At 40.5% G+C, this 27,244-nt stretch overlaps 1 protein-coding gene across 1 annotated transcript; it reads left to right on the forward strand.

The window, feature by feature from the left end:
- On the forward strand, positions 1-26,983 carry scn4ba (sodium channel, voltage-gated, type IV, beta a). Its single transcript, XM_085795334.1, has 5 exons — positions 1-682; positions 23,617-23,780; positions 23,893-24,112; positions 24,312-24,441; positions 25,115-26,983. The coding sequence occupies exons 1-5, from the start codon at positions 589-591 to the stop codon at positions 25,206-25,208; spliced, it is 702 nt and encodes a 233-aa protein (XP_085651460.1). The 5' UTR covers positions 1-588; the 3' UTR covers positions 25,209-26,983.
- Positions 26,984-27,244: the final 261 nt, after the last annotated feature.

Below are 27,244 nucleotides of genomic sequence, written 5' to 3' on the forward strand. Positions count from 1 at the left end.
GGCTGTTGCTGCTGCGGCTGCTGCTGCTGCTGCTGGAGCAGTGGAGCTGTCTGACACTACGCCGCTACGCCGCTACTGCTCTGCCTCGCTTCTCCCGTCTGCCTTTCGCCTCACACTCTGCTTTGCTGGATAATCACCAAAGGCAGCGACAGAGGACAGGAAGGGAGGGAGGCAGAAAGACAGAGAGCCCGTGCTCTTCATTCAGCTGCTGCATTCTTCTGTCTTCTGTCTGTCCCTTTCTCCGTTTTCCTGGGCTGTCAGAGTGCAGTGCGGGGAACAACTGAACAGGAGAGGGCTCCCTGAAGGAATCTATCCTCTCTTTGCACTTCCTCCCTCTGTTCATTCCTGGGACAGAGTGCAGAAGAGAAGAGGGAGGGACTGGGAGCGGGACTTCAGACTCCTGCCTTCATCTGCACGGCTCAGTGTCCCACCTTGCTCCAGAGACACATGAGACAACCACACAGAGTCACAGGCATATTCACATAGACAAGACACAAGCTCAAGCTGACCAGACCAGACTAGCAGACAGACTGACAAAGACACACATTATATAAATACAGAGAGACAGACAGACAGACAGGGGGTGTCATGGCGTCAGTGGACAGCGCCGGTTCGAGTGTCTCTGGACGGCTGAGATCAGGGGATCTACTACATGCTGGTCTGGCAGTTGCACTGCTGCTCGGTGAGTTATACTTCTCTCTATACCTTTAGCTGCCCTGTCATTCCTCATTCTTCCACTATAGTATATGTCCACATTACACCAGAGCGTTGCACTTCTATGCCTCTGTTAAATGCTTAAATGCCAGCTTGTGGTTGGGTGAATCCCTCTAATTGTCGTTGCATTTAAACTAGTTTCACCTTCCTTTTTTTGATCCTTTAATTTCAATGTTTTTTAAATGTCCATTTAGGTGGGTGGCTCATTGCTGTCATAGTAAATCTATTCCTTTATTTTATTTTATTTTTTTTATTATTGCTCCATACAAACATCTGCTGTTCTCTGCTTCAGCTCTCCTGTCTCATCATTGGCTTTCCACACCTGGAGGCTAAAATGTGTGGTGATGTCACAGCTGATGTTTACTTGTTGCTGTACTGAGGGCATCAAGGTCAAAAACATCCAAGCCATGGCTGATCTGAACTTGGACATATTAGATGTGGTTGCTGTTTGCTGGTGCTGGATTTCTTTTCATAGACCTGATGCCACTTTCGAAGGGAAGATGATGAATAAAAGGAGGGAGAATAAAATGTAGAAAAACTTTTTTTTCTATAGCAGATAAAAACACATTTGTTATAGCTACATTCTGTGTAAGTGTGTGTGTGCGTACTGTGTGGTGGTACTATGTGACGTAGTGGTGCAGTGGTGATCTGTGCTTTTGCTCATACACTCCCTGATTTTCTTTTATTTCTTTTTTTTTTGTAGTGCCCAATAGTGCCCCCAGTTGTGTCAAATCTCTGCACAGTTCACAGTAGAGCTTTATGGCACAAAAACAAGATCAACAGGAATATGTTAAGAACCACAATTCAGTGCTTACTGTAGGTGAACTACATCAATAATGATATTTCAGAAATAGTATCTGTTGATTTTTTACTGAATTCAGCTTTTTAAATTGTTCACTGGCACATTTATAACAGTTACCAGTAAAATGTATTGCTTGTGCAGTCCAGTCATGACATTACTAAACAAGTTATGCTCCACATCAGAGTAAATGGATTTAGTTGGTTAAAAGTCATTAGTATAGCACTTCAGTCAAGGGGAAGTCTAAATAACAGTTCTCTGAGCCTTTTCAGGAGTAAGCAGCATTTGTCACAATGGCCTCTGGTAAGACCAGTCTGGATGCAGCTTATCCCACACCAAATGCTTGTACAACTGTCATATGAAGAAAAATCTGCTTGCTTTTTAAGGATTTAACATTAATGATGAGCACATTAAATAAGACAAATGTTTACAATAAAATATTTATTCAGCGAGGGTGGAAAAACACACAGAATGTAGGTATCAGGCCATACACAAATTAAAGTGCAAAATCCAACACCATCATGTCATTGTCTGTGCCATTTCACTGGTAATATGTTGACATAATGATTCCTTAAGGATTGGTAAAACCACTGGGCTTAAATATCAGTAGCACTTATCTTGAAATGTCAGTTAATGAAATGCCAAACGCATGAGGCATCATTTTAAAACTATGAGACAAGAAGCTTTTCAATTGATTGTGCTCTTAGATTGGCTGCAGAGTGTGACTTTAGACTACACTGACCTCAGATTACAAGCAGTAGGAGGAGGTCTATGAAAGAAAACTATTAGAGACTACTGAAGTGCATCATATCCTAATGTAAAACACAACTCGAACTCTTACCAAAGCTTCTTACTACAATTCCTCACTTGAATTAGGCACCATACCATTTAGCCAAATGTCATACTTAAAAAAATATTGATTAATAATAAAGATTCCCAATTACTGATCCACAGCAGGCCCATTTAGATGATACAATGTAACCCATACAAAGGGTCAGTTTTATGATGCTTATCTGGAGCAGGTCAGTCTCTACATTGGTCCATGTTAGAGATTTTAAAATGATTTATCCATCAAATTTTGCCACAGCAAAAATTGCATTGTGTTTTCATTATTATTATTTGGTTTTGGTGATAGTACAGTTGTCATCTGTATTTTTACTTGTGTTGTTTCCTACTTCTAGTTTCTGGGATAGTTGAAATTAGAAGGTTGGGTTTTGTTGTTACTATATCTTTTTACAATAATTAGGGCCACGGGCAATCGCCCCTGCAGCGAAGCCTGGGCACTACTGTTATTGTGTGGATTTTTTCCTAGTTATTAGTGTGAATGCTGGAAGCATGCTGGAAGCATTCACACTATTGTTATTCGGTTCGGCCATTTTCTGCCTTTCTTCGTCATGTAACTAGTCCTTCATACTTTGTGCTATTTCAACAATTCAAATATCAAAATGTTCAGCCTTTTCGGGACAGGTGTGCTATGTCTTTTCTCTTTTCAACTATTCATACTTTTTGCAATATTCAACTATTTCTGATTTTTTTTTCCCCATAGAGAATGCATTGGAACAGTCTTGAAACTCTTCAAATCTTCTTACTTCTTTCAGCCTTTAAAGCGTCCACATACTTTCAGCTAGAGACTTCATTCAAATTCTGAGCTGTAGACAAACTTCTAATGTATTCATCCTGTATGTACAACTTTTTCATAGCTTGTACCGTTTTTGAGATAAATCCTTTAAAAGCACATGAGGATTTCTGACAAATTTCACACTTTTCAATGAGTGTGTATGGGGTTGGGTCAGAGTGAGTGACATCATCGTTAGAGTGAGAGGGATCGAAAAAACATTCAGGATTTTTTCTGGATAAATTGCCAGCACGGCCACAAATTAAACTCTAGACACATGATTTCCTCACCGGTTTGTAGCCACACTTGTCGTGTCTCATTTAATGTGCTCAAAACAGCAGACAGACTTACAGAATTGTCTCAGTGAGCCTAATTGTGCAGCTAGACCCGCTCCAGTGGCTCATCCACTTCAATATAAAAGTAGGAGCTGATTTTTTTAGAAAAGCAGAAATGCCCCCCTTTTCTACCTTGCGACCCTGAGAAATGTTTTTGCCCTACAAACATTTAATGCACATCAATGTGCTCAGGAAGGTCTCCTTGCCCCAGTAGTCATGGCCACATTCTGATAAGAGGTACGGTTCTCTTTTTATGGGCTGTTTTCGGAAGCTGCACAGAGCTCAAATCTCTCTGCTCTGCTCTGCTCTGTGTGCAGTTGGCCAGCTGTTGGGGCCAGCTCGTTATCAAAGTCTATAAATAGAACAGGTGCAGGTGCAGCCTGGCCGCTCGTTAAGATGTTTTTAAACACAGCCCCACACACACACATGATAAACCAGACTGACAGAGGATGTCCACGCACAAACACAGGCATCACACTCACACAGACAGACACACACAGACACTCACACACAGTCACACATGCACACATACACAAACAAACAATTCCATTCCATTCTTCATTCTTCCATTCTTAGATAATAATTTAAAAATATTTTTTAAATGCAGCCAGGGAGCTCTCTGCTCTCATTCAGCCCAATGCATTTTTTTCACAGCAGCAGGAGAAGTAGCTCAACTTTGTAACTTGCTGTTAAGTGCTTTTTAATTCATTTTAATTCACCAAAAAATAGTCACAGGTCACAAAAAAGTCCTCTTCTTGCTTGGTGTGGCTAATTTCTGCACTTTCCTTACTTTTTTTTTTAAGCATCATTGAAAAATCTCACATTTATCAAAGTCTCAACCTCTTTTGCACAACTCCACTGTAGTGTAGGGGGTAAGGTGGCCGCTTGCCAACCTCAAGGTCACTGGTTCGAATCCAAGGGAAGAACTCTTGTTATGTTATGTTGAATTCTGCTCTCCTCCCCCGCCTTCAATTGGTTACAGGTGTTTGTTATCTCCTTGATTACTCATACCAGTTTGCAGCACATCATCACATTACAATGAATGACAACAGTCTTGAAAGCAGTGTGCTCTCTGTAGCCAAGTGGCAGAGTAAAGGCTTAATGATCATAAGGTCATGGGTTCAATTCCTGCCTCAGTCATTTCACATCATTGCTTGACTTTTGATTCCAACTAGAAAAAGCATTTCCAAGAATGGAAATGGTGTGACTGCTGACAGCAACTGAACGCTGTTGCAGAATTAGCAAATAGTGCAAGCTGTGATCACCATACAAATGCTTGACCAAGGTCAGAATCAAACCCACAACCTCATGGTCATTAGACTTCCACTCTGCCTCTAGGCCACAGTGCACACACAGTTGCAGAGACTGTTGTCTGTTAATGATCTGCACACTGTCAACATCAAGAAAGCTTGAGAGTCAAGCTTGAATGACTTAGAATGAAAATGTCTGTGAATTTCAGGCTGAGCACTAACCATATGGCCACAGAGAACCTGAGTTACAATGAGCTTTATACTATGAGGAATCAAAGACTGTCCAATGACAGCTGAATAATTGGAATCAAAAGTCAAGCAATGAAGTGAAAAGACTGAGGCAGGAATCGAACCCATGACCATATGATCAGTAAACCTTTACTCTGCCACTCGGCTACAGAGAGCACACTGCTTTCAAAACTGTTGTCATTCATTGTAATGTGATGATGTGCTGCAAACTGGTACGAGTAATCAAGGAGATAACAAACACCTGTAACCAATTGAAGGCGGGGGAGGAGAGCAGAATTCAACATAACATAACAAGAGTTCTTCCCTTGGATTCGAACCAGTGACCTTAGGGTTGGCAAGCATCCACCCTAACCCCTACACTACAGTGGAGTTGTGAAGAAGAGAGGTTGAGACTTTGATGAATGTGAGATTTTTTGTGAAAAAGTTAAATATTTGAAAAAGTATAAATAGTTAAAAAGAGAAAAGTAATGCCGATAAAGTTCAAAAAAAGCTGCACGTTTTGATATATGAATTGTTGAAATAGCACAAAGTATGAAGGACTAGAAGAAGACCGTAAAAAGGCGGAAGAAAATGGCCAAACAGAAGAACAATAGTGTGACTGCTTCAGCAGTCACACTAATTATTCAGCTGTCATTGGACAGTCTTTGATTCCTCATAGTATAAAGCTCATTGTAACTCAGGTTCTCTGTGGCCGTATGGTTAGTGTGTTAGGTTACCACTCATGAAGTTGTGGGTTCAATTCCTTCCATGGACATGTTTCTTGTATGCCATTCCGCATGTCTTTGTCAATTTATTCTGCTAATTCAGCATGGTTCAGTATTGGGTTTACGGTCTTCTTCTAGTCCTTCATACTTTGTGCTATTTCAACAATTCATATATCAAAACGTGCAGCTTTTTTTGAACTTTATCGGCATTACTTGTCTCTTTTTAACTATTTATACTTTTTCAAATATTTAACTTTTTCTGATTTTTTTCAGCTTTATAATGTGTGTGTGTTGCGTCTAACGAGCAGAGCTAGAGTGGTGCTAGAGTGGAGAGAGGCAAAAAAACATTCTAGAGTTTTTCTGGCTAAACTGTCAGCATTGCCACAAATTAAACTATAGACAAATTATTTTCTCCAGTTTTGTAGCCACACTTGTCTTCTGGCTAAAATTCTGGTCAAAAATGCAAAGAGACTTAGATAATAATTTAAAATATTTTTTAAATGCAGCCAGGGAGCTCTCTGCTCTCATTCAGCCCAATGCATTTTTTTCACAGCAGCAGGAGAAGGAGCTCAACTTTGTAACTTGCTGTTAAGTGCTTTTTAAATCATTTTAATTCACCCAAAAATAGTCACAGGTCACAAAAAAGTCCTCTTCTTGCTTGGTGTGGCTAATTTCTGCACTTTCCTTACCTTTTTTTTAAGCAGGAGCCAGTGATCCTCTTATTAAAGGTTTTCTTTGCCCCTCACATACTGTCTCTGCCTGTAGCCTAGTGGTTAGCTTGCTGAGCTGGAGACCTGAAGGTTACTGGTTCAAATCTTGCCTCAATAACAATTATAGTGAATTATTTTCCCAGTCGTCCTCTGTTGACTTCTGATAACTGAAATTCACAGAAATTTTCATTCTAAGTCATTCAAGCTTGACTCTCAAGCTTTCTTGGTGTTGACACAGTGTGTTTCCAACAGGTGCAGCTTTGGGCTCGTTAACTTCAGAGTGAGACAGAGTGCAGCTCATCAACAGACAACAGTCTTTACAACAGTGTGTACACTGTGGCCTAGAGGCAAAGTCTAAGTCTTCTGACCATGAGATTGTGGGTTCGATTCCTACCTTGGTCAACCATTTGTATGGTCATCACTGCTTGCACTATTTTCACAAAAGAGTCCTCTACTTACTTGTTGTGGCTAATTTCTGCACTTTCCTTACTTTTTTTTTTAAGCAGAAGCCAGTGATCCTCTTATCAAAGGTTTTCTTTGCCCCTCACATACTGTCTCTGTCTGTAGCCTAGTGGTTAGCTTGCTGGTCTGAAGACCTGAAGGTTGCTGGTTCAAATCTTGCCTCAACAACAATTATAGTGAATTATTTTCCCAGTCGTCCTCTGTTGACTTCTGATAACTTGCTTCATGTTGAAACTGCTGCTCTCAGCCTGAAATTCACAGAAATTTTCATTCTAAGTCATTCAAGCTTGACTCTCAAGCTTTCTTGATGTTGACAGTGTTTCCAACAGGTGCAGCTTTGGGCTCGTTAACTTCAGAGTGAGACAGTGCAGATCATTAACAGACAACAGTCTCTGCAACTGTGTGTGCACTGTGGCCTAGAGGCAGAGTGGAAGTCTACTGACCATGAGGTTGTGGGTTCGATTCCGACCTTGGTCAACCATTTGTATGGTGATCACTGCTTGCACTATTTGCTAATTCTGCAACAGCGTTCAGCTGCTTTCAGCATTCACACCATTTCCATTCTTGGAAATGCTTTCAGCAGTCACACTATTGTTCTTCTGTTCGGCCATTTTCTTCCGCCTTTTTATGGTCTTCTTCTAGTCCTTCATACTTTGTGCTATTTCAACAATTCATATATCAAAACGTGCAGCTTTTTTTGAACTTTATCGGCATTACTTTTCTCTTTTTAAAGGGATAGTTCACCCTAGAATGATATTTCGCTCATTATCTACTCACCCTCATGTTGACTAAGGGCTGGAAGAATTCTCAGAGTCCACCGTCCCTTCTCTGAGTTACAGGGGGTCTTGGCGTAGCAGTGCATGTCCATATAACGGTTGCAAAGGGACACCAGAGCTCTTCGTAAAAAAACACACACAAAAAAACATCCAAATACCTCCATGATGCTCGTATGTAATGTCCGTCTTGTGCTGAAGCCCCAAATTGCGTAATTGTCCCGAAAAAAATTAAATAAGTCCACATTCCAAGCATGTTTGTAGCGGAAGCTTCTCGAAGCTCCTCTTCCTGGTCCGTCCAAATCTCGCGTGATTTGCGCCGGCGTCAGTGCGGTTACTGCGAATCACGCGAGATTTGGACAGACCAGGAAGAGGAGCTTCGAGAAGCTTCCGCTACAAACAAGCTTAAAATATAGACTTATTTAATTTTTTTCGGGACAATTACGCAATTTGGGGCTTCAGCACAAGACGGACATTACATACGAGCATCATGGAGGTATTTGGATGTTTTTTTGTGTGTGTTTTTTTACGAAGAGCTCTGGTGTCCCTTTGCAACCGTTATATGGACATGCACTGCTACGCCAAGACCCCCTGTAACTCAGAGAAGGGACGGTGGACTCTGAGAATTCTTCCAGCCCTTAGTCAACATGAGGGTGAGTAGATAATGAGCGAAATATCATTCTAGGGTGAACTATCCCTTTAACTATTTATACTTTTCAAAATATTTAACTTTTTCTGATTTTTTTCAGCTTTATAATGGGTGTGTATTGCGTCTAACGAGCAGAGCTAGAGTGGTGCCAGAGTGGAGAGAGGCAAAAAAACATTCTAGAGTTTTTCTGGCTAAACTGTCAGCACGGCCACAAATTAAACTCTAGACAAATTTTTTTCTCCAGTTTTGTAGCCACACTTGTCTTCTGGCTAAAATTCTGTTCAAAAATGCAAAGAGACTTAGATAATAATTTTAAATATTTTTTAAATGCAGTCAGGGAGCTCTCTGCTCTCATTCAGCCCAATGCATTTTTTTCACAGCAGCAGGAGAAGGAGCTCAACTTTGTAACTTGCTGTTAAGTGCTTTTTAATTCATTTTAATTCACCAAAAAATAGTCACAGGTCACAAAAAAATCCTCTACTTACTTGTTGTGGCTAATTTATACTCATTTCTTTTTATTTTAAGCATCATTGAAAAATCTCACATTCATCAAAGTCTCAACCTCTCTTCTCCACAACTCTGTCTGTAGTCCAGTTGGTAAGGTGGCCGCTTGCCAACCCCAAGGGCACTAGTTCGAATCCAGGCTGAGCAATCTTGTTATGTGATGTTGAATTCTGCTCCCCTCCCCCACCCTCAATTGGTTACAGGTGTTCGTTAAGAGACGCATTAATTGCTTCTGCCACCGTTTGCAGCACATCATCACATTACAATGGCAACATGCTTATGTCTGTGCTCTCTGTGGCGAAGTGGCAGAGTAAGACAACAGTCTTTACAACTGTGTGTACACTGTGGCCTAGAGGCAAAGTCAAAGTCTAGTGACCATGAGATTGTAGGTTCGATTCCTACCTTGGTCAACCATTTGTATGGTGATCACTGCTTGCACTATTTTCACAAAAAAGTCCTCTACTTACTTGTTGTGGCTCATTTCTTTCTTTTTAAAGCATCATTGAAAAATCTCATATTCATCAAACCTGTACTTCACTATTAGTGTTGGAATAGCCCAGTGGATAAGGTTCCTGCCATCCAACCACAAGGTCACTGGTTCAAATCCCACCTGAGCAGTCTTGTTAGTGTGTCAGCAACTTTGAACTTTAAAGACCCGCTACCATGAAAATCATGTTTTTCGTGCTTTTCACAAGTTCCTGTGGCATTTTTCTTGTGTTAGAGCACATATCAGCAGAAAAGGAAGTGCAAAATTGCATTTCTGAGTTTTTCTGCCTTCAAACTGCTGTGAACCAATGGCAGACCCAAACTGGCAGTTTCAGGGAGACTGGAGCTGACGTGTCACAGCTCCAGGGGAGGGCACTAATGCTACAAGCTCCCACCCCGTTCTTCATCTGGCTCAGAGGTGAAAGCCTTGACAGCTCGGTGTAGCTGTCAAGGTATAACAGGTATAGCTCACCTGGTAGAGCAGCTTGCACTGTAACCAAGGCCTATTTTCAGGTCTGGGATCGAATTCCAGTGTGGAGTTTTACACTAAATGCGCTGAATCTGTAATTGTACAATGTCCAGCTGTCAGAAACCGGGGGGTGGGGTGCGAGGAGGTGGCTGGGCGGGTGCAAAACAGCGCAGTCTCCGCCCACCCCCCAGAGGTGAATTGCTAATGTGCATGGCAAATGAGCTGGTTTTAAAATGGCCGAAAAGGGTCGCGGGACTTTAAGCATCATTGAAAAATCTCACATTCATCAAAGTCTCAACCTCAACTTCATCGTAAGTGTTGGAATGGCCTAGTGGATAAGGTTCCTGCCATCCAACCACAAGGTCACAGGTTCAAATCCCGCCTGAGGAGTCTTGTTAGTGTGTCAGCCACTTTGAACTTTAACCAATACCACTTGGTCTGGTCACATAATCAAACTTGATAATGCATATGCGCCCCCACCTATTCTCTTTACCTCTTTCAATCTTGGTTTGTGTTAACATGTTTCTTGTTTATACCACTGCACTAAGATTGATTTGCACTGGAACTACAGCTTTGGGCTCGTTAACTTCAGAGTGAGACAGAGTGCAGTTCATCAACAGACAACAGTCTCTGCAACTGTGTATACACTGTGGCCTAGAGGCAGAGTGAAAGTCTGCTGACCATGTGGTTGTGGGTTCGATACCTACCTTGGTCAACCATTTGTATGGTGATCACTGCTTGCACTATTTGCTAATTCTGCAACAGCGTTCAGCTGCTTTCAACAGTCACACGCATTTCCATCAGGAAATGCTACTTTATCTAGTTTTCTTTCTTCATCTTCCGGATGATTTTCGATTCGCTACTAGTCCTGCAACTCAAAGAGTTGCAGGCCAAATTATATATCAAAACGTGCGTCTTGATCGGGATCGGTATGCTATTACTTTTCTCAACAGTTTACGAATTGAAAAAATTTTGCATGTAAGTCAATGGGACGGGCGGAAAAAAAAGAGCGAAAAAGACCAATCATTGGAGTTTAACAAACGTCTACTGCTCAGGCATACTTTCACCTAGAGACTCCATTTAAACTTTAAACAGTAGACACAAGTCTTGTGTATTGTCGTATTACTCCACGTTTTGATAGGTCATATAGTTTTTGATCAATCCATGATCAATGACCATGATCATTTTTGGAGAAATTATTAGATTATAATGGGTGTGTATTGCACGGAATGTTCGTGCCAGAGTGCGTGACGTCATCGGTTAGAGTGGGAGAGATGCCAGAAAAACTCCAGATTTTTTCGGGTCCATGGCACTGGTCCGACCTCCCATTAGTCCGACCTCCCATTGGTCCGACAATTCGGAGTAATGAGAGTTCGAACTAATGGGAGGTCCTCATTAGTTCGAACTGGACTAGTTATTAGTCAAACTCTACATTTTTACCGTTCACTATGCATTTATATTATTATTCATATAGGCTCCACCTGTCAAGAAGACACACGTGGAAGAAGAGGTGCAGTTTATTATGTTTCACCAACGAGGAGCTGTCATTACGCACAACTTTTACGCACTGCTGCGCGCTCATTAGTGTCCGTAATTAAACCTTGACACTCATATCAAATCAAACTTACATTACAGACAGATATACAGACAGGTGGATTGGGTTCTCTGTCTCTTTCTCCCACTCCGAACAGACAGACGGACGCAATCAGAAAGGAAACGGAGGCTGCGCATTGATCCTTTTTTCCTTTCTGGAATCAAACGGATCATGTGCAAAACAAGCACTTCATATTAATAACATATATCGCTCATTATGCTTCCAGCCTGTCTAGCCTCTACCTGGTGTTTTTACTAAACTTAAAGCAGAAGTAAGTGATATTTGTGTTAATATAAGTCTTAAATAGTTATATCTTCCGACAGCAATCACTTACATAGAGTGTTTGGACTGAAACACGGGTCTGTCAGTCCCTCTGCTCTGCTCTGAGTCGAGGAGAAAACATTTATCGTATCCTACAGTTTTTATCCAATGAGGAGAGAGAACGGCATGCAGGGCTGTGTGTGCAGCCAAGGAACGCCGTGAATGTGGCGACGTAGGGACGAGGACTGTTATGGTGCGTTCAAGGAAACTCGTATTTTTCCGACGTGAAGTCATACCAGTTCGATCTGGTACGAGTTCACCGGTCGGAAGTTACGAGTGGCCGTTATAGTGACTTTCACCGGTAAAACAGGTCGGAGAAACACGAGTGGGTTGCCTGGAACGCTACAAAGTCGTAAGTTGTGACTTGAAGCTGTAATTTACGATTTCAAAAGCCTGCCTGGAACGCAGCATTAGCGAAAACGACCGGACCACTTACTTCTGCTTTAACCAACTCCTTTCTTCATTGCCTGAACCTAACCAAAGCCAAATTTACTTTTTTCCCTCTCTCTCTCAGTCTGCTGTCAGCAGCAGAGGCGGCTGCAGCATGTATTTCTGCATCATTTCTGTGTATTTCTTTGATTATCAGTTTACACATCTTGATCAGCATTTATGATGGTTGTGCGCGATCTGACATGATCTGGCTCTCTGACTGAATCTGGTTATATTCTGGGCCGCGCGTGTATGTGTGTGATGTGCGTAGAGAGAGAGAGAGAGAGAGAGAGAAAGCTGCATGCTCCTATCAATGGAAGAGCTTGTCACAAAGTAGCGATGACAGTTCGAACTAACGGGACCACCCACTGGTTCGACCTCCTATTGGTCCGACTTGTGGTTGATTTTGTCGGAGTAACGGGAGGTCGAACCAATGGGAGGTCGGACCAATGGGCAGTTCCCGATTTTTTCTCTATCCAAACTCCAAACGGCCACAATTTACACTCTACACAGATAATTTCCGGCACGTTTGTAGACGAGCTCATCCTTGATCTCTTAATCTGCTCAAAATATCAGAGAGACTTACAGAATTTAAACTCTGAGCCTCTAAGTGCGGCCACGTCTGTCTCTGCTCCTCATTGAGTCCAATACAAATATTTTCTGAGAGAAGCAGAACGGCCTGATGTTTTAAAACTGCCAGCGTCGCCAAAATATTTACTGTAGAAACACCAAATCGTACCGAAATTTTCAGTAAGTCCTTAGAGCAACGTTGATCTGTGTTTTGTTCTGATAGGAGTTACCGTTTTGTCATGCTAAGCCTAAATGTGAGACCGGTGCAGAGGCAGAAAATGGCTCTTTTTCTCCACGTTTCTGTCTGTCTCAGCCTGCGGGGGCCCCCATCGCCGTGGTAACCTCTTTGATCCTCAGGCCAGAGCTCGTTAACTTCATAAACAATCCACCTGGCGCTCGTTTAAATGTTTATAAACAGAGACACAGCTAAATCAGACTGACACAGGATGCAGCTACTAACTAACTATGTGTCAAGTCAGTCACACACACACACACACACAGACTCTAGAGCCAGCTTCATGTGATTACAGTCACACACACACACACACACACACACACACACACACACACACACACACACACACACACACACCTTCATGTGATTAAAACACAGTTAACGTGCAACAGAATTTAAACTTAAACCATGATTTAATCTGGTTTTAAAGTTAAACCTTGTTGGTGTCAAATGCGTCAAATGCCTCTCGTGGGAGCAGCTGATAGAGTCCCCCCCAGCTGAAAGCAGCCCACCCCACCAGCCAGAGGGTCCAGGACCATAGGGACTGCAGTGGAGGAAGGCTGCCTTAACACCCTGCACAATGGCACCCAGTACACAGAAGTTAGACAGGACCAGTCAGCCCATCACCTGGTCCGTTCAACAAATCAGTTTATGCTACTGTGATTTATGTAGCCTAGTTAAATACTACAGTAATCATCATAGTGTATTGGCAGGAAAGACCATTTAAATCTGTATCAAATATCGATTCATGAATTAATCGATAATTTGCATGTTGGTCTTGGTTAAGTACCACCTTGAAAAAAAAAACAATGTTTTGTTGCTTAAGCTATTCAGTCATTCAATGGTATACTAAAATCCATGTGAAAAAAATGCTTCTCACTGTTCTCAGGTCAAATATTTATATGCGATTAAAATGCAATTAATTGTGATTAATTAATTACAAAGCCTCTAATTAATTAGATTAATTGTTTTAATTGAGTCCTGGCCCTATTACACAAGATAAACACACACACACACACACACACACACACATACACACACACACACACACACACAGTTAACCTAATGTGGTTACAGCTCCTCCATATCAGTGCTTGTAGAAAGATGATCATGTGTCTGTCTGATCAGCTCTGTCTTGACCTTAAGATCGTGGGTTTGATTCCCATGTTGACAGAGATGGCACAACCGGCAGTAGCCCCGTGGCCCATTCAAAATTTCCCGAGAGGAAATTTTCTAGTTATATGATTATTATTTGTGTTCATTATTGTTACTGTTATTTTCTGATCATTTTAGACTGTTATTTATTATAGCAAAGTAAGTCGATAAAATAACCATTCATATGTGTTAGTTTGTTTAGGTACAGTCATTCCAGTATTTGCAGTTATGTGGTTTGTTAGTTTACTAAGATGTTTACTATGTCTTGCTGTGATGAGGAATTTTTGTTGCCATTCAAGACCTCTAGTTTATCCCTGCTGTGGCCCTCTCTAGTAATACAGTGCATAACATCATTCTCTATTCTTCATATCCTATTCTGCAATGTCCTATGTTCTATTTTGGACAGCATACGGTTATTTATTTGAATCTGCACATTACACATCTGTTGACATTTCATGCCTGCATGGAAATGCACGGCTGTGTCTCTTCTTGACTTATTTTCTTAGACTTGTATAATCTTTGCCAGAAACACTGCAACAATCTCTCTCAACAGACTGTTTGGCAACAGAAATGAAGCCAGGGAAAACATGTGTGAAACAAAGGCCCATTTGAAGATAGACATGAAATGAAAGGGAAACAAACTGGAAATCTGAGAATATTCATACTGAAAGTTCTGCCTTTTAAAGTACTTGACAAAAAAAAACAACTAATTTCAGTAATCTACAGCTGACTCAAACATGTACGTGAAACATGACAGTAACATGCCTCATACAAAGACCATGATAATGACCTTGGAACTACATTATTCACCCTCAAAAGTATCACTCCCTATTTGCATTAGACATGTAGTAATGCCACTGATGTTAAAAACCCTCATTATAGCATATCCTCCTCAGAAAACAAAGATATAAAAATCCCAAAAGATCTGAGATATGCAAACAGAACTGTCATTCTAACGCTGACGTACAACTATTATGATCTTTTCCTCTTTTACTGGTCTCTATATGGTATCATATGTTAGTATAATAGATTATGCAGCAGAGAATAAACAACAAACAGCCGATTGCGTAGGAGCTGTGGTACAACAAGCAATAGACCATATTTGCACAGCAGCCATATCCCTCTGATATCAGTCTCAGGGTGGGAGGCTCAAATTCTGTCACTTAAGGGACAATGTGTCGTACAGCTGTGTACCAGGTTGTGTCTCATACAAACATCTGGAATCTCACAGATCGTTGTCATTTCAGCACTCCCCAATCAATCAGCAACTGAAAAGACAATGGATACCCTGTATGATGGCTCATTTTTCTGCTATGCTTTTGGTCTGACAGTAGTAGTACTGCTGTCCTCAGATTTGCCTGGGATCAAAACCAAACTGTCAGTAATACATCACTGGCCGACTGTCATTCGATATTATCTCGCAACCTGAACCTTATTTGTCATCTGACAACTTGAGTAATACTGACATTTATGTTAATTGCGAACTTTACATTTGCGGGTATAATATTACTTTACAGTGATTCCACTGAGGGCTGCACTCATCTTTAACAATGTGGCTGAAAGATTCAATTGCATTCAATCTGCCCATTTTATCAATGTGGTCAAATGAAAGTGGTAAATAAGTTAGATTTCTCAATCAAAGACATTAAAATGGTTTGAGGAGGCTGCCCACCCTCACAGTGATGGGGAGGAGGAGGAAAATGTCCACTGTGTGAATGTAGTCTATGAGGCAAACAGATGCAGAGCAGGTTCAGATTATAACTCAACACTGTTAGATTTTTCGCTGTGAATTTACAATAAATTATTGGATACATTTTGCATGACTTTCACAATAAGGTTACTGTGAAATATGCTCACAGCAATTTACTGTAATTTCATATCTGTGATATTACAATGCATTGTTGTAAAAGCACAACTGTATACTGTAACTTTACAGCTTCAATGACAAAGCAATTACTGTGATATTACAGTACATTACTGAGGAATTACAACCTTTTGCTGTACATCATTACAACAAGGCCCTGTACTTTTACAGTGTGTACTGTAAATGTAATGCACGAGTTCATAGTAATTTATTGTGAATTTACAATGTATACTGTGGAAGTCATATAAGTAATGCAGACAAAGTTTCAATTTACTGTTAGCCCAATGGCATATTTATTTACAAATAAAACATACATACATACAGTAAATGCCAAGATATTCAAGAATTCAAGAAATTCAACAGTTATAAACTTTCCAAAGCCATCTTAAAGGGATAGTTTACCCAAAATTGAAATTTCACTCATTATCTCCTCCCCCTCGTGTGGACTAAGGGCTGGGAGAAGTTTCAGAGTCCTTCGTGGCTTCTCTGAGTTACAGGGGGTCTCGGCGTAGCAGTGCATGTCCATATGACGGTTGCAAATGGATACCACTTTTCTTCGTAACAAAAAGACATACCAAAAAACATCCAAATACCTCCATGCTGCTCGTATGTAATGTCCGTCTTGTATTGAAGCCCCGAAATGCGAAATTGTCCCCCAAAAAATTAAATAAGTCTATTCTTCAAGCTTGTTTGTAGCGGAAGCTCCTCTTCCTGGTCCGTCAAATTTGGGCGAACCAGGATCTGTCCTCTTCCCAGTTCGTCCAAATTTGACGAACCGGGAAGAGGAGCTTCTAAAAGCTTCCGCTGCAAAACAAGCTTGAAGAATAGACTTGTTTAAGTTTTTTCAGGACAATTTCGCATTTTGGGGCTTCAATACAAAATGGACATTACATACCAGCAGCATGGAGGTATTTGGATGTTTTTTGGTGTGTCTTTTTGTTACGAAGACAGTTGGTATCCATTTGCAACCGTCATATGGATATGCACTGCTACGCCGAGACCCCCTGTAACTCAGAGAAGCCACGGAGGACTCTGAAACTTCTCCCAGCCCTTAGTCCACATGAGGGTGAGTAGATAATGAGTGAAATTTCAATTTTAGGTGAACTATCCCTTTAAAATACAGAGAAATTGTACAGAAATGTGGAATTCACTACCTAGCTGTGTCACAATAACAGTAAGAGGATAGGAATGAGGCCTACATGGCAAGATACGAGAAGGGAGAGAGCAATGAAGGGATGTCAGAAAGGGGTAGTTTCCTCAAAAGGGTGCTCACATAAGGGTTCATTGTTGTCCACTTCTTGGTCTTTGGTCCACTTCTTCCTCGATGTCCTCGAAGAAGCACCTGTTAACAAGCAAACATAGTTTCAGTTTTAAATAGACTTATGTATTGCAGGCAGCATTTGTCAAGGCATTTTCCCATATCACACCCTAATAGACTTATAATCCAAACTTGTTGGATCTCCTTTGATCATTTGGAAAAACTAACCACATATTGGGATCTAAACGGTTACTTGCATGAAAAACATCAAGATTGCTGATCACTGAATTAGAAACCTATACTATAATATGAATTACAAGATCAAATCTGATCTTTATACAATACCTTTAGTGATTGTCCAGCGACAGGATACTCAAGGTTGAAGATGCAATAGCTGCTGAAGAAAGCAGGGTGGGCCCATCACATGTCCCTCGATGGATATCAGCCATCCAGAGGGCTTCATCATGTCACCTGAAATGAACCGATAAAACATCATGTGTTATGAGCACTTTGAGATCTGTTTCAAATATAAAGTGCTCCACAAATGTTCATTGTGGCCATGTAAATTCCTAGAATCAAAACAAAATACTGAGTTAGAAATGTCAATAAAAGATCCAAGAAACATTACCTTGAATGATCAAGCAGGCGGTGGTGGGGAGTTCTGCAGTATTGACGTCCACAGCAGTGGCACAGGGCTGTAACATAGTAACACACGATAGCAGAGATTTAATGTAGAATAAATATTGTTCATTGGTCAGAGGTCAATCATACAAGGTAATAAATTGCGTTAATCATTTTGCATTTTAAATATTTGAATAAAAAATCTTACACTTCATCTTCAAGCATCAAATTCTCCTTTGGCTCTTTGAAGTAGGACATTAGGAGCAGCAGGATGCAGGCAGACTTGTCAGGGTCTGGATCACAGCAGGCCAGAACATCGCGGATCTGGGTGACATCGACGTCCGTCAGTAGGGCTGTGGTGGTAGAAAATTGACATGACCAAGTATAGAGGGGAAAATAAAAAACGTAAAATTAATTTCACACATATCAGAAAATTATTATGAAGTTGTTTTTAAATGTTATAGCTGTTCTTTAAGGTATATGTGATCAATACGGCCGAGGGGTCCCACTTTCATTAAAAAAAGCCCAAACCCAACTATATCTGACCAAATGTTGAGTCATCATCCTTTATAATCTTATCATATGAACACTTTGGTTCAGTAAAAGCATAATGTACAGTACATTATTTACGTATTCAAATTAAAATAGTAAGAGGCTGCATTTGTCTGGTCCAGGCTGTAACGTTAGTAAATAGCAAAGCTAACGTGAAAAGACAGCTATCACTATTAGCAAATGCAGTGAGAGAACGTTCGACAATTTCGGGCACTTGCTAAAAAAATATAAACTGTGTCATGCGATAAACGTTCATTTGAAAGTCAATATTATTATCATATTTAAAATGACATGGGTGTAATGCATGCAGCTCACCTTCTCCATTCAGTCCAGAAGAGAAAGGGAAAATGGCATCTTCAGGTTCAGTTGGTTCAGTGCCGTTATGTCATGTGACCAGGGAATATTTGAAAATACAATATTTCACTGTAATAATACGGTTGAATGCTGTAAAATCCTTGCATTTTTTACTGTGTTGCTGTGATATTACAGACATTGTTGTGATATAACAGGAGGTTTTTGATTGCAGTATTTAACTGTAAAATAACAGTTAAATGCTGTAAAATCAAAGGATACTGTATTTTTTACAGGTATTCATTGGGATATTACAGGGGAACTTAATTACAACAAGTTACTGTAAAATAATACTGTTAATTATTGTGAAATCCTGGTAATTTCTAACAGTGAACAGATAGCAGTAACACTTGGTCAGTAGCTGGCATGTAGATGTGGTCAATCATAATACAGTATGTTGTTACTTGTTTGTGTGGCGATCACATTACGTAAGTGGGTGCCCGCATGTGTATGCGCGGTGACGTAAACGTGACCCCACCCTCTCCGCCAACACCCACGGCTCTGTTGATTGAGTTACTTGGCCGCCGTTATAATTCTTTGCCCTGCTGTCACTCATTCACCTTGGAAAGGACATCTCACCACCTCTCCCAATCCATCCCTCTGTTCTTCCCTAGTGACCCCCCCCCCCCCCATTTCCTACACACTCTATATAACACCTGCTCCCCCATTCATCTCTCTTCAATTCTCCTCCTCCCTTCTCCCCCACCTTTCCCATCACCTCTCTCTCTCTCTCTCTCTCTCTCTCTCTCCCTTTCTTCTCTCATAGAGGTAATAGTGTCCTCGTCAGTTCTCTATGGGTTCAACTCAGAAATACATTAACCCTTCAATCTCTGGCCTACTTAAAGAAAAAAAAGAAACACCTCACCTTGACAGTCAGCCAAGGACACACACACACACACACACACACACACACACACACACACACACAGTCAGTTGCCTTTCCTCCCATCAGTGATTCAGATATTGATGTTTCCCAAATGGGACAAAGAGATATTTGATAATGGAGCTAAAAATATCAAACATTCCAGCCTATCCCTCATGTTGGACACACAAACATACACACACGCACACATTTAAAGACATCCATGCATACATTACTAGCATTAACACGTAACTGGAGGACGTGAATCTGTGGGTTTTGTCAGGACAAACTGTAGGGAAAGAAGAGAGTGGAGAAGAGGAAGAGGGATAGTAGAGAGAAGAGGTGTGTAACGAGGGAGGTGTGACATCTATTTCTAGACATGGGTGTGTGTGTGTGTGCGGGGGGGGGGGGGTTTGGGGGCTCTCAGATATGTAAAAGATCATCATGCACTTGTAACCTTTTTCACTAGGATTGACAGAGGGCAAACGATTCATTACTGCACTTTGCTCAGAGTTTAAAAGGCGCTTAGGGATTCCAGAGAGCAGCCAGCTACAGGAAACATCTCCACCATCTGAGCCAACACTGAATCAAACACTGTCCCCTAAACTTAAAATAAATAAATAAATACATACACACAAACATGCACAGTGGCTCCTCACATCCGCCAACTTCTTATTTAGCATTGTAGCATCCCAGGGGAACTAGTTCTGAGAGCAAGAGAGACAGAAAGATTGAGTAGAAGTAGAGAGAAAGAGCAAAAGTGCCCAGTGCTGCAAGAAAAAAAAAGGATAACATCCCATTAGAAGAGAGCAAAGCCAGAGACAGAAAAGAACAAGCAGAACCCAAGTGGCCTCAGTTGCTACTAAAAGCAGGGGAGACAAATAGATGACAAGAGGAGAGGTAAAAATATCAGATTTTAGAAGACAAGAGGAAAGGCTGAGATTGAGGAGAAAGAGTCCAGCCAAACACACTGATACTCCTTAAAGCAGAAGTAAGTGGTCCGGTCGTTTTCGCTAATGCTGCGTTCCATGCAGGCTTTTGAAATCGTAAATTACAGCTTCAAGTCACAACTTACGACTTTGTAGCGTTTCAGGCAACCCACTCGTGTTTTTCCGACCTGTTTTACCGGTGAAAGTCACTATAACGGCCACTCGTAACTTCCGACCGGTGAACTCGTACCAGATCGAACTGGTACCACTTCACGGTCGGAAAAATACGAGTTTCCTTGAACGCACCATAACAGTCCTCGTCGCTACGTCACCACATTCACGGCGTTCCTTGGCTGCACACACAGCCCTGCATGCCGTTCTCTCTCCTCATTGGATAAAAACTGTAGGATACGATAAATGTTTTCTCTTCGGCTCAGAGCAGAGCAGAGTGACTGACAGACCCGTGTTTCAGTCCAAACACTCTATGTAAGTGATTGCTGTCGGAAGATATAACTATTTAAGACTTATATTAACACAAATATATCACTTACTTCTGCTTTAATGTGCTTTTAATAGAGCATTCAAAGATGTATCTCTGAAATGCCACATCAATTTCATATTTACTAGAAAATACCAAGTAAGGTATGAGTGAGGATGAGGGTTACCATAAATAGATGTTTTGAGGCTGTATGCACAGATGTTTTTCTTATACTTAACTGAATTATCAGTGATTTATAAATCAATGCTTAATTTTTGCTCCAACACACTGGTTCCTAGGTTAAGTTCACATCTCACAACCATCACTGAAAATGTTTTTTTTTTTTTTACTTGTACTGTATACCGGTATACACTTCAATGTTTTCCACTGTATACAAATAATTAATATCCACAGTTGCACTTGGCATCTTTGCAAGGTTACTTCAATTAGCCTATTGTAACAATACAAAATAAGCTGAGAATGACAGTTAATCCTATTTTAAAGTGAGTGACCCGACCTGATTAGCGTGTCTGGAGCGTTTTTTCCCACCCAGCATGCAACAGTTAACAGTGACTTCACCCCAAAATTACCAGACAGATTCCACTGATTGAGCGTTTTGCTCACACTTGTCTTCACACGCAGGTGGTGTGAAATTCTCATATCGTTGTTAAGTCCTTTAGAAACACATAGGTATGCCTGTCCTCTAATGCTGTTTGCACCATGTCCAAGTGCAATGTGATCCTGAGCAGGTCAGTGTGGAGGAGAGCATTTATAAATAGGCCCCAAGTGTGTGAGAGACACCAATCTGGGAATTACACCAGCTGGCATTGCAAAACCAACATAACCTACCCAGCAAGACCCAAATATCAAAACACAGCAGCTACAAGCTCTCTCTCCTTTAGATGTTAAAGGTTTCATAATAATAGTAATAATAATAATAATAATAATAATAATAATAATAATAATAATAATAATAATAATAATAATAACAATAAAAAAAAATATATATCATTGTTTTTAATTGGGAACGTTTTCCTATTTGACGGTGTAAGGGTAACTGGGCTTTAAGATAGACCAGTCACTACTGGCTTGTCAGTCACTGTAAGTCAGTCAGCTGGTCAGTCGGTCAGTTACACAAGTGTTACACACAGTCTGGTTATCTCTTGTCTGTTGTGCATACAGGAGCAGTTGATGCACTGATATAAACGACTTATAAGATATAAATGGGAATTTACCGGGGTGTGAAATCAAGTCAAAAGACCAGTTGAGGGGAGGTGCTCATGTTTCTTGTAGCGCTTCACATTTCTTGTTGGTGACTTATGAGTTATTGAATGTTGTAAATACTTATAATGTTTGGGAGGGATTTGGTATCACATTTGTATCGTATAATATTTTAGAGGCTAAAGTCCCTCCCAAAATCCGGTGACATTGTCTCCTCAGCAACTGGTTCTCCATTTTTTCCCTCAGCTTGACTCAATCGCTGCATTGTTTAATTACTCTGGCACTGTTCAAAAAAGACATGCCAGGGTACTGGGAGGTCAACTATTCAAATAAAACTACTGTGTGGTTCTGAATGAGCGGCTAGCCTTCCTAAAATGAGGTCATTTTGCACAGAACAGCCATTCTGATGTACGACAGTCAGAGCTGGTAAACAACCTGTTCCTGATTTTAATGAGTGTCAGTTTGCAGCAGCAGAACGACTATGAAGCAAGTTTGAAAAAGTGATATAAATACCACTTTAATAAGATATTTGTGATTTTATTAAAGTCCATGCACACTGTTTCTGTGACCATAATGACGTTCAGTTTCTATGTGATGTTGCAACTCCAAAAAAGAAAACAGATTTGTGTTACATACCAAGGGAGTCTGGAGTCTGAGTGCAGCCTTTTAGTAATAGGAGATGGTCAGATACCACAAAATTTTGACAGGGTCAGTGTGTGCAGCATAATAATATTTCATAATAATTTTTCTGTTTTCAAAATTAGCAGATGCATTTGTATTTTTTTTTACCTCCTATGAAGAGTATCACAAATTGGTATTAAATACATTTTTGTTTGCTTGTCTGTTATGCAATGAGGTCCCATAAGCCTGAGGCTACTTTTCCAGTTTTGGACCATACTGTTCTTGCTTCGGAGGAGACTCTAGTCTCCAAAGACTTCCTTTCAAAATCCTGAAAAACACTGACAGGAACAAAAAGCCTCTTGTTAAACTCGCCAAACAGTTAATGGCAAGTTACCCAGATTTCTGTGTCTCTAAACAGACAAAAATCTGGATATGATGGCTTCATCATCAGTGAGTCATACACTGAGTTTAAGTTTCCTCAACAAATTAAAAAATTAAAGTCACTGAGGAAATCGAAAAGACTTATAACAGCATCTCTTATTTAGTTGATATCATAACTCATAAAACAAAAATGTAGTGGAGGGAAGAGTCATTCCATGAGCTGCACTTCAAATAACATGAGCATCTTTTACAGCAACACAAGCTGGACAATAGCCCAGAGTCCCAGGATAAAAAAAAAACATTTATCTTTTGTCATTTTTCTCCTAAAGTGGCATAGCCTTCTGTGCGGAGCTTATTGTTTTTGGTCTTTGTTGTGCTATACTTGCTCTTTATAATGTTTTTTTTTGTGCTGCCCTATTTATGTTCTTCACTGTTTACTTTCCACCTTGATTCAGGTGTGTGGAGTGTTGGTGGGCTGGAGGTGTCAACGGGTAAAGTGTCTTCGATTGAAGCAATGAATGGCTCCACAGTTCTACTGCCCTGCACCTATTCCTCCTGTATTGGCATCAGAAACCTCTACTTCAACTGGCACTATAATGATAATGGAACCATGCAAAAGGTACAGTGTACACGCGCACACATACCCCCATAAATGCACAAACACACATTATGTAACAAACGACATAGATTTGCTTTGGATACATTTTATAATATCTATGTACTGTGTGCAGTTATGTGAAGCAGAGATCCCTATGGAGGGTGTGGAGCCCAGGGTCTTTGTGTACCATGAACGTGTGGAGTTTGTCGGCTCCTCAAAGAGCAACAACATCTCCATCCTGCTGTGGAACATCACCTTTGAAGATCAAGGAGAGTACATCTGTTTCGCCAGGAACCCAAAGGAGAAGAACCGCAACCATAGTGCTATTTTCACTCTTATAGTGGTGGACCAAAGTATGTAATAAACACATGCATCTGCTTAAACTACACAGAAATACAACTTCAAATGATAATTCTCATGTGTAGGATCTTGGGCCGACACAGAAACTAACTGTTCTTACACTTGTTAACCATTTTTTCTGCATTGTTTTCAGAATTTCCCTCTCCTTGACTTTGTCCACCTCAACATCTTTCCCTCTCCTCCTCTTTTCAGTGAAGGAGGTTGACAACACCTTGACAGTCATCATTGTCTCAGTGGTGGGTGGAGTCATTGGCTTAGTTATCTTCATCATGGTGGTAAAGGCCTTGGTCGTTCACTTCCTGCTGAAGGATAATGAGAAGAAGTAAGTATATTACTGACCATAGCCGTAAGGACAGTAATAGGTTTGTTACCAAATATGTATATTCCTGTCAATACTTCCTACCTGCCGGGCTGAGGAATATTTGCTCTTTTTTGAGTTCAAATGCTGTGATAATTTTCCTTGGCTGTGTCTAAAAATGTTAAAAACTGTTTACACTGAAATAATGACTGAAATAGCACCTTTCACATATTGTTACAGCATCGGTTGTAACAATATGTGAAAGTTCCCTTCATGTATTTATGTATTTCCCCCAGAAACTGTATGCCTTGAGCTCTAACTTTCTGGCAAAGTGAAGGTGAATTCAGACAGCAGACTGCTAAGCTGTGGAAACTCACAATGAGAGACAGATCAGTGAGGAGTGCAAAATGAATCTTGTGTAATGTGACTAAAAACAGAGTCATTCAACCATATTAATTTAATAATGTCCACTAAGATTGTATTTGGATTGAAATGCAAAAAAAAAAAAAGTCTGGAGTGCAGTTTCATGGCCATTTCTAAATTAATATTGTGTCTTAATTGGGTTGTGTTGAAACAATTGTCCATGTTGAAGATGGGCTGCTATGTATAAACTATATTAATACGGAACCCTTATCACTCTTTAGTTCCTTCTGCTATAGATGTCAATCTTGATCTCTGGTTTCTCTGTGCCCTGCAGTAAAGAGTGCCTGGTGAGCTCCTCAGGGAATGACAACACAGAAAATGGACTTTCAGGAGCCAAAGCGGACAACAAAGGGACACCAAAGGCATGAGCGAAATGCAAAGTATGTCTGTATGTTTGTATATATGTTAGACAAATGTACACGCTCAGAGAAAATGCTGTTAACAGTGGACTGTTTTATCTTACTAGTGGCTGACTAATACAACATGTACATGTCTCTTTTAAATCATGCTTGAGATTTGGGAAGTGTGAAATGTGCACAGGCCTGGATCACTCCCTCACTTACATGTCAGCCCATTTGTTACAGTGTAAAGCCTCCGTTATCAAAATCTGCTTTTCATCAAACTCAAACCCACACTTACTCTACAGATCAGCCTCATGTATTGTACGTATGTGTACTTACATTCTGTACATATATGTATAAATAGATAGTATATTCTGGAAATGTGTGTTTAATTTGTAATGTATGTGGCTGGTGTAATCCATCCATACATCCATTTGTATACTGCTTATCCGTAAAGGGTCACAGGGGGTGCTGGAGCCAGCTGACATTGGGCATGGGCGGGGTAGGCCTACATCCTGGACAGGGCTGGTGTAATCCAAAGCTCCACTTCAAACTTGGACCCAAACAATTCCTACCAGTGAGAACACGCACACTTTGATATCACAGTGAATTGCCATAATCTACAGTAGAAACTGCCATGGTGTCAACTGGTGAACAGCACAAAACTGCTGCAATCCTTTTTTTTCTAACTCTCACATGACTGAGAAATGAAGACTTATAAATATATATATACTCTACTTGCTCACTATTCTTGTGAGTAATTTGCAAAACTGCAGTTTTTTTTAGCAGTCTTTCAAGCTACTTTTTCCCGATCATGTTGTCCATTGACCTTGATCCCTGGCATGCCAGCCTGAACTTTAACTTCATCTTGTTTACTGCTGGGTCCAGGTTTGACACTGTCAGGATGTGCTTAGTCCAACTATGACAACGGATTTTGGTCAACTACTAACTGGCTAGAGCTAACAACTGGGCTGCTTTCTTAGGTGACTGAAAGGATCCAGGTCTGCACAGGTTTTTATTGTTTTGCTTTAGATGAAACACAGGTGCCTGTTCTGCTTCTGCTCCCTCTGCTGGTGGGAGGATAAAAACACAGAAAATTTATAAAAAAAATACTACCAACCCTTACCCTCATCAAAGACAATCCCCATATTACCCAGCTCCCTCTAGAAAGGAATGAACTTAATCATGCTGCTTCTAACTAATAACCAATGCATTTTTAGCATGTGCCGCATTTTATATAATGTCATATAAGTATATGTTGTCAAGTACCACAGTACAGGAACATTTATGTGTGTCTCTGTTTGGCCCCATTTAACCCGTCACATCAACGTCAACTGACTAAAGCTCTGTCAGTGCCCAATAGGCACCTCCCAACACTGCTACAACTTTTTTTTACCCCTTTAACCAGGTCAGGGTGATTGAAAGGTGACTTCTCTATTAAATGTAATGGCCTGTAGGTGTTTGAGGGAAAGGAAGAGTGATAGACATTTTACACCGATTAAACTGGAAGAACTTTCTAGTTTCCCTTAATTGGAATCATACAACTGAAAAACTCTGCTAGAGAAATTTATGAAGTTAATACTTTGTTCAATGGCACATTAATAGGACATCCTACAGTATAAGTGAGGAGAGCAACGCATGTATGCAGTTCTTCAGATAGCAATTCAATCTTACATTTTCACACTTTTATCCCATTTCTAACTGGCTCCAATAACCGAAAACACTGAAACAATACAGTACACATGCAATTTTTAATTACGTTAAAGAGTCCAAACATGTTCGCTAATACAGCCTCAGTAATACAGGTACTAGCACATCATTGGGACAGACCACTGCAAAAGAATGTAAAGACTCTGTCAGGGAATACATGTTAAATATTGTCCAAAAAGTATATTTTGATTTATTACAAAGATAATATCCAATGTGTTGATGTTATTCTAAAACTAATGTCTAAATAACCCAATAGGCCAGTTGGTAATTTTTTGCCAACTGTCTTGGTCTGTACAACTCTACAACCAGCTGATACATTCAGTGTTTCACTCAGTTCTGAGTTCAGATTAACA

This window comes from Trachurus japonicus, chromosome 13, assembly GCF_045865225.1.
Source record: "Trachurus japonicus isolate A0001 chromosome 13, Traja_1.0".
Taxonomy (NCBI): Eukaryota; Metazoa; Chordata; class Actinopteri; order Carangiformes; family Carangidae; genus Trachurus; species Trachurus japonicus.

What these genes read in the sequence shown, in the direction of transcription:
- scn4ba (XM_085795334.1), top strand. Translation starts at nt 589, where the DNA reads ATGGCGTCAGTGGACAGCGCCGGTTCGAGTGTCTCTGGACGGCTGAGA. An exon ending in TCTTATAGTGGTGGACCAAA is followed by an intron (nt 24,113 to 24,311) that starts GTATGTAATAAA and finishes TCCTCTTTTCAG; the next exon opens with TGAAGGAGGTTGACAACACC. An exon ending in CTGAAGGATAATGAGAAGAA is followed by an intron (nt 24,442 to 25,114) that starts GTAAGTATATTA and finishes TGTGCCCTGCAG; the next exon opens with TAAAGAGTGCCTGGTGAGCT.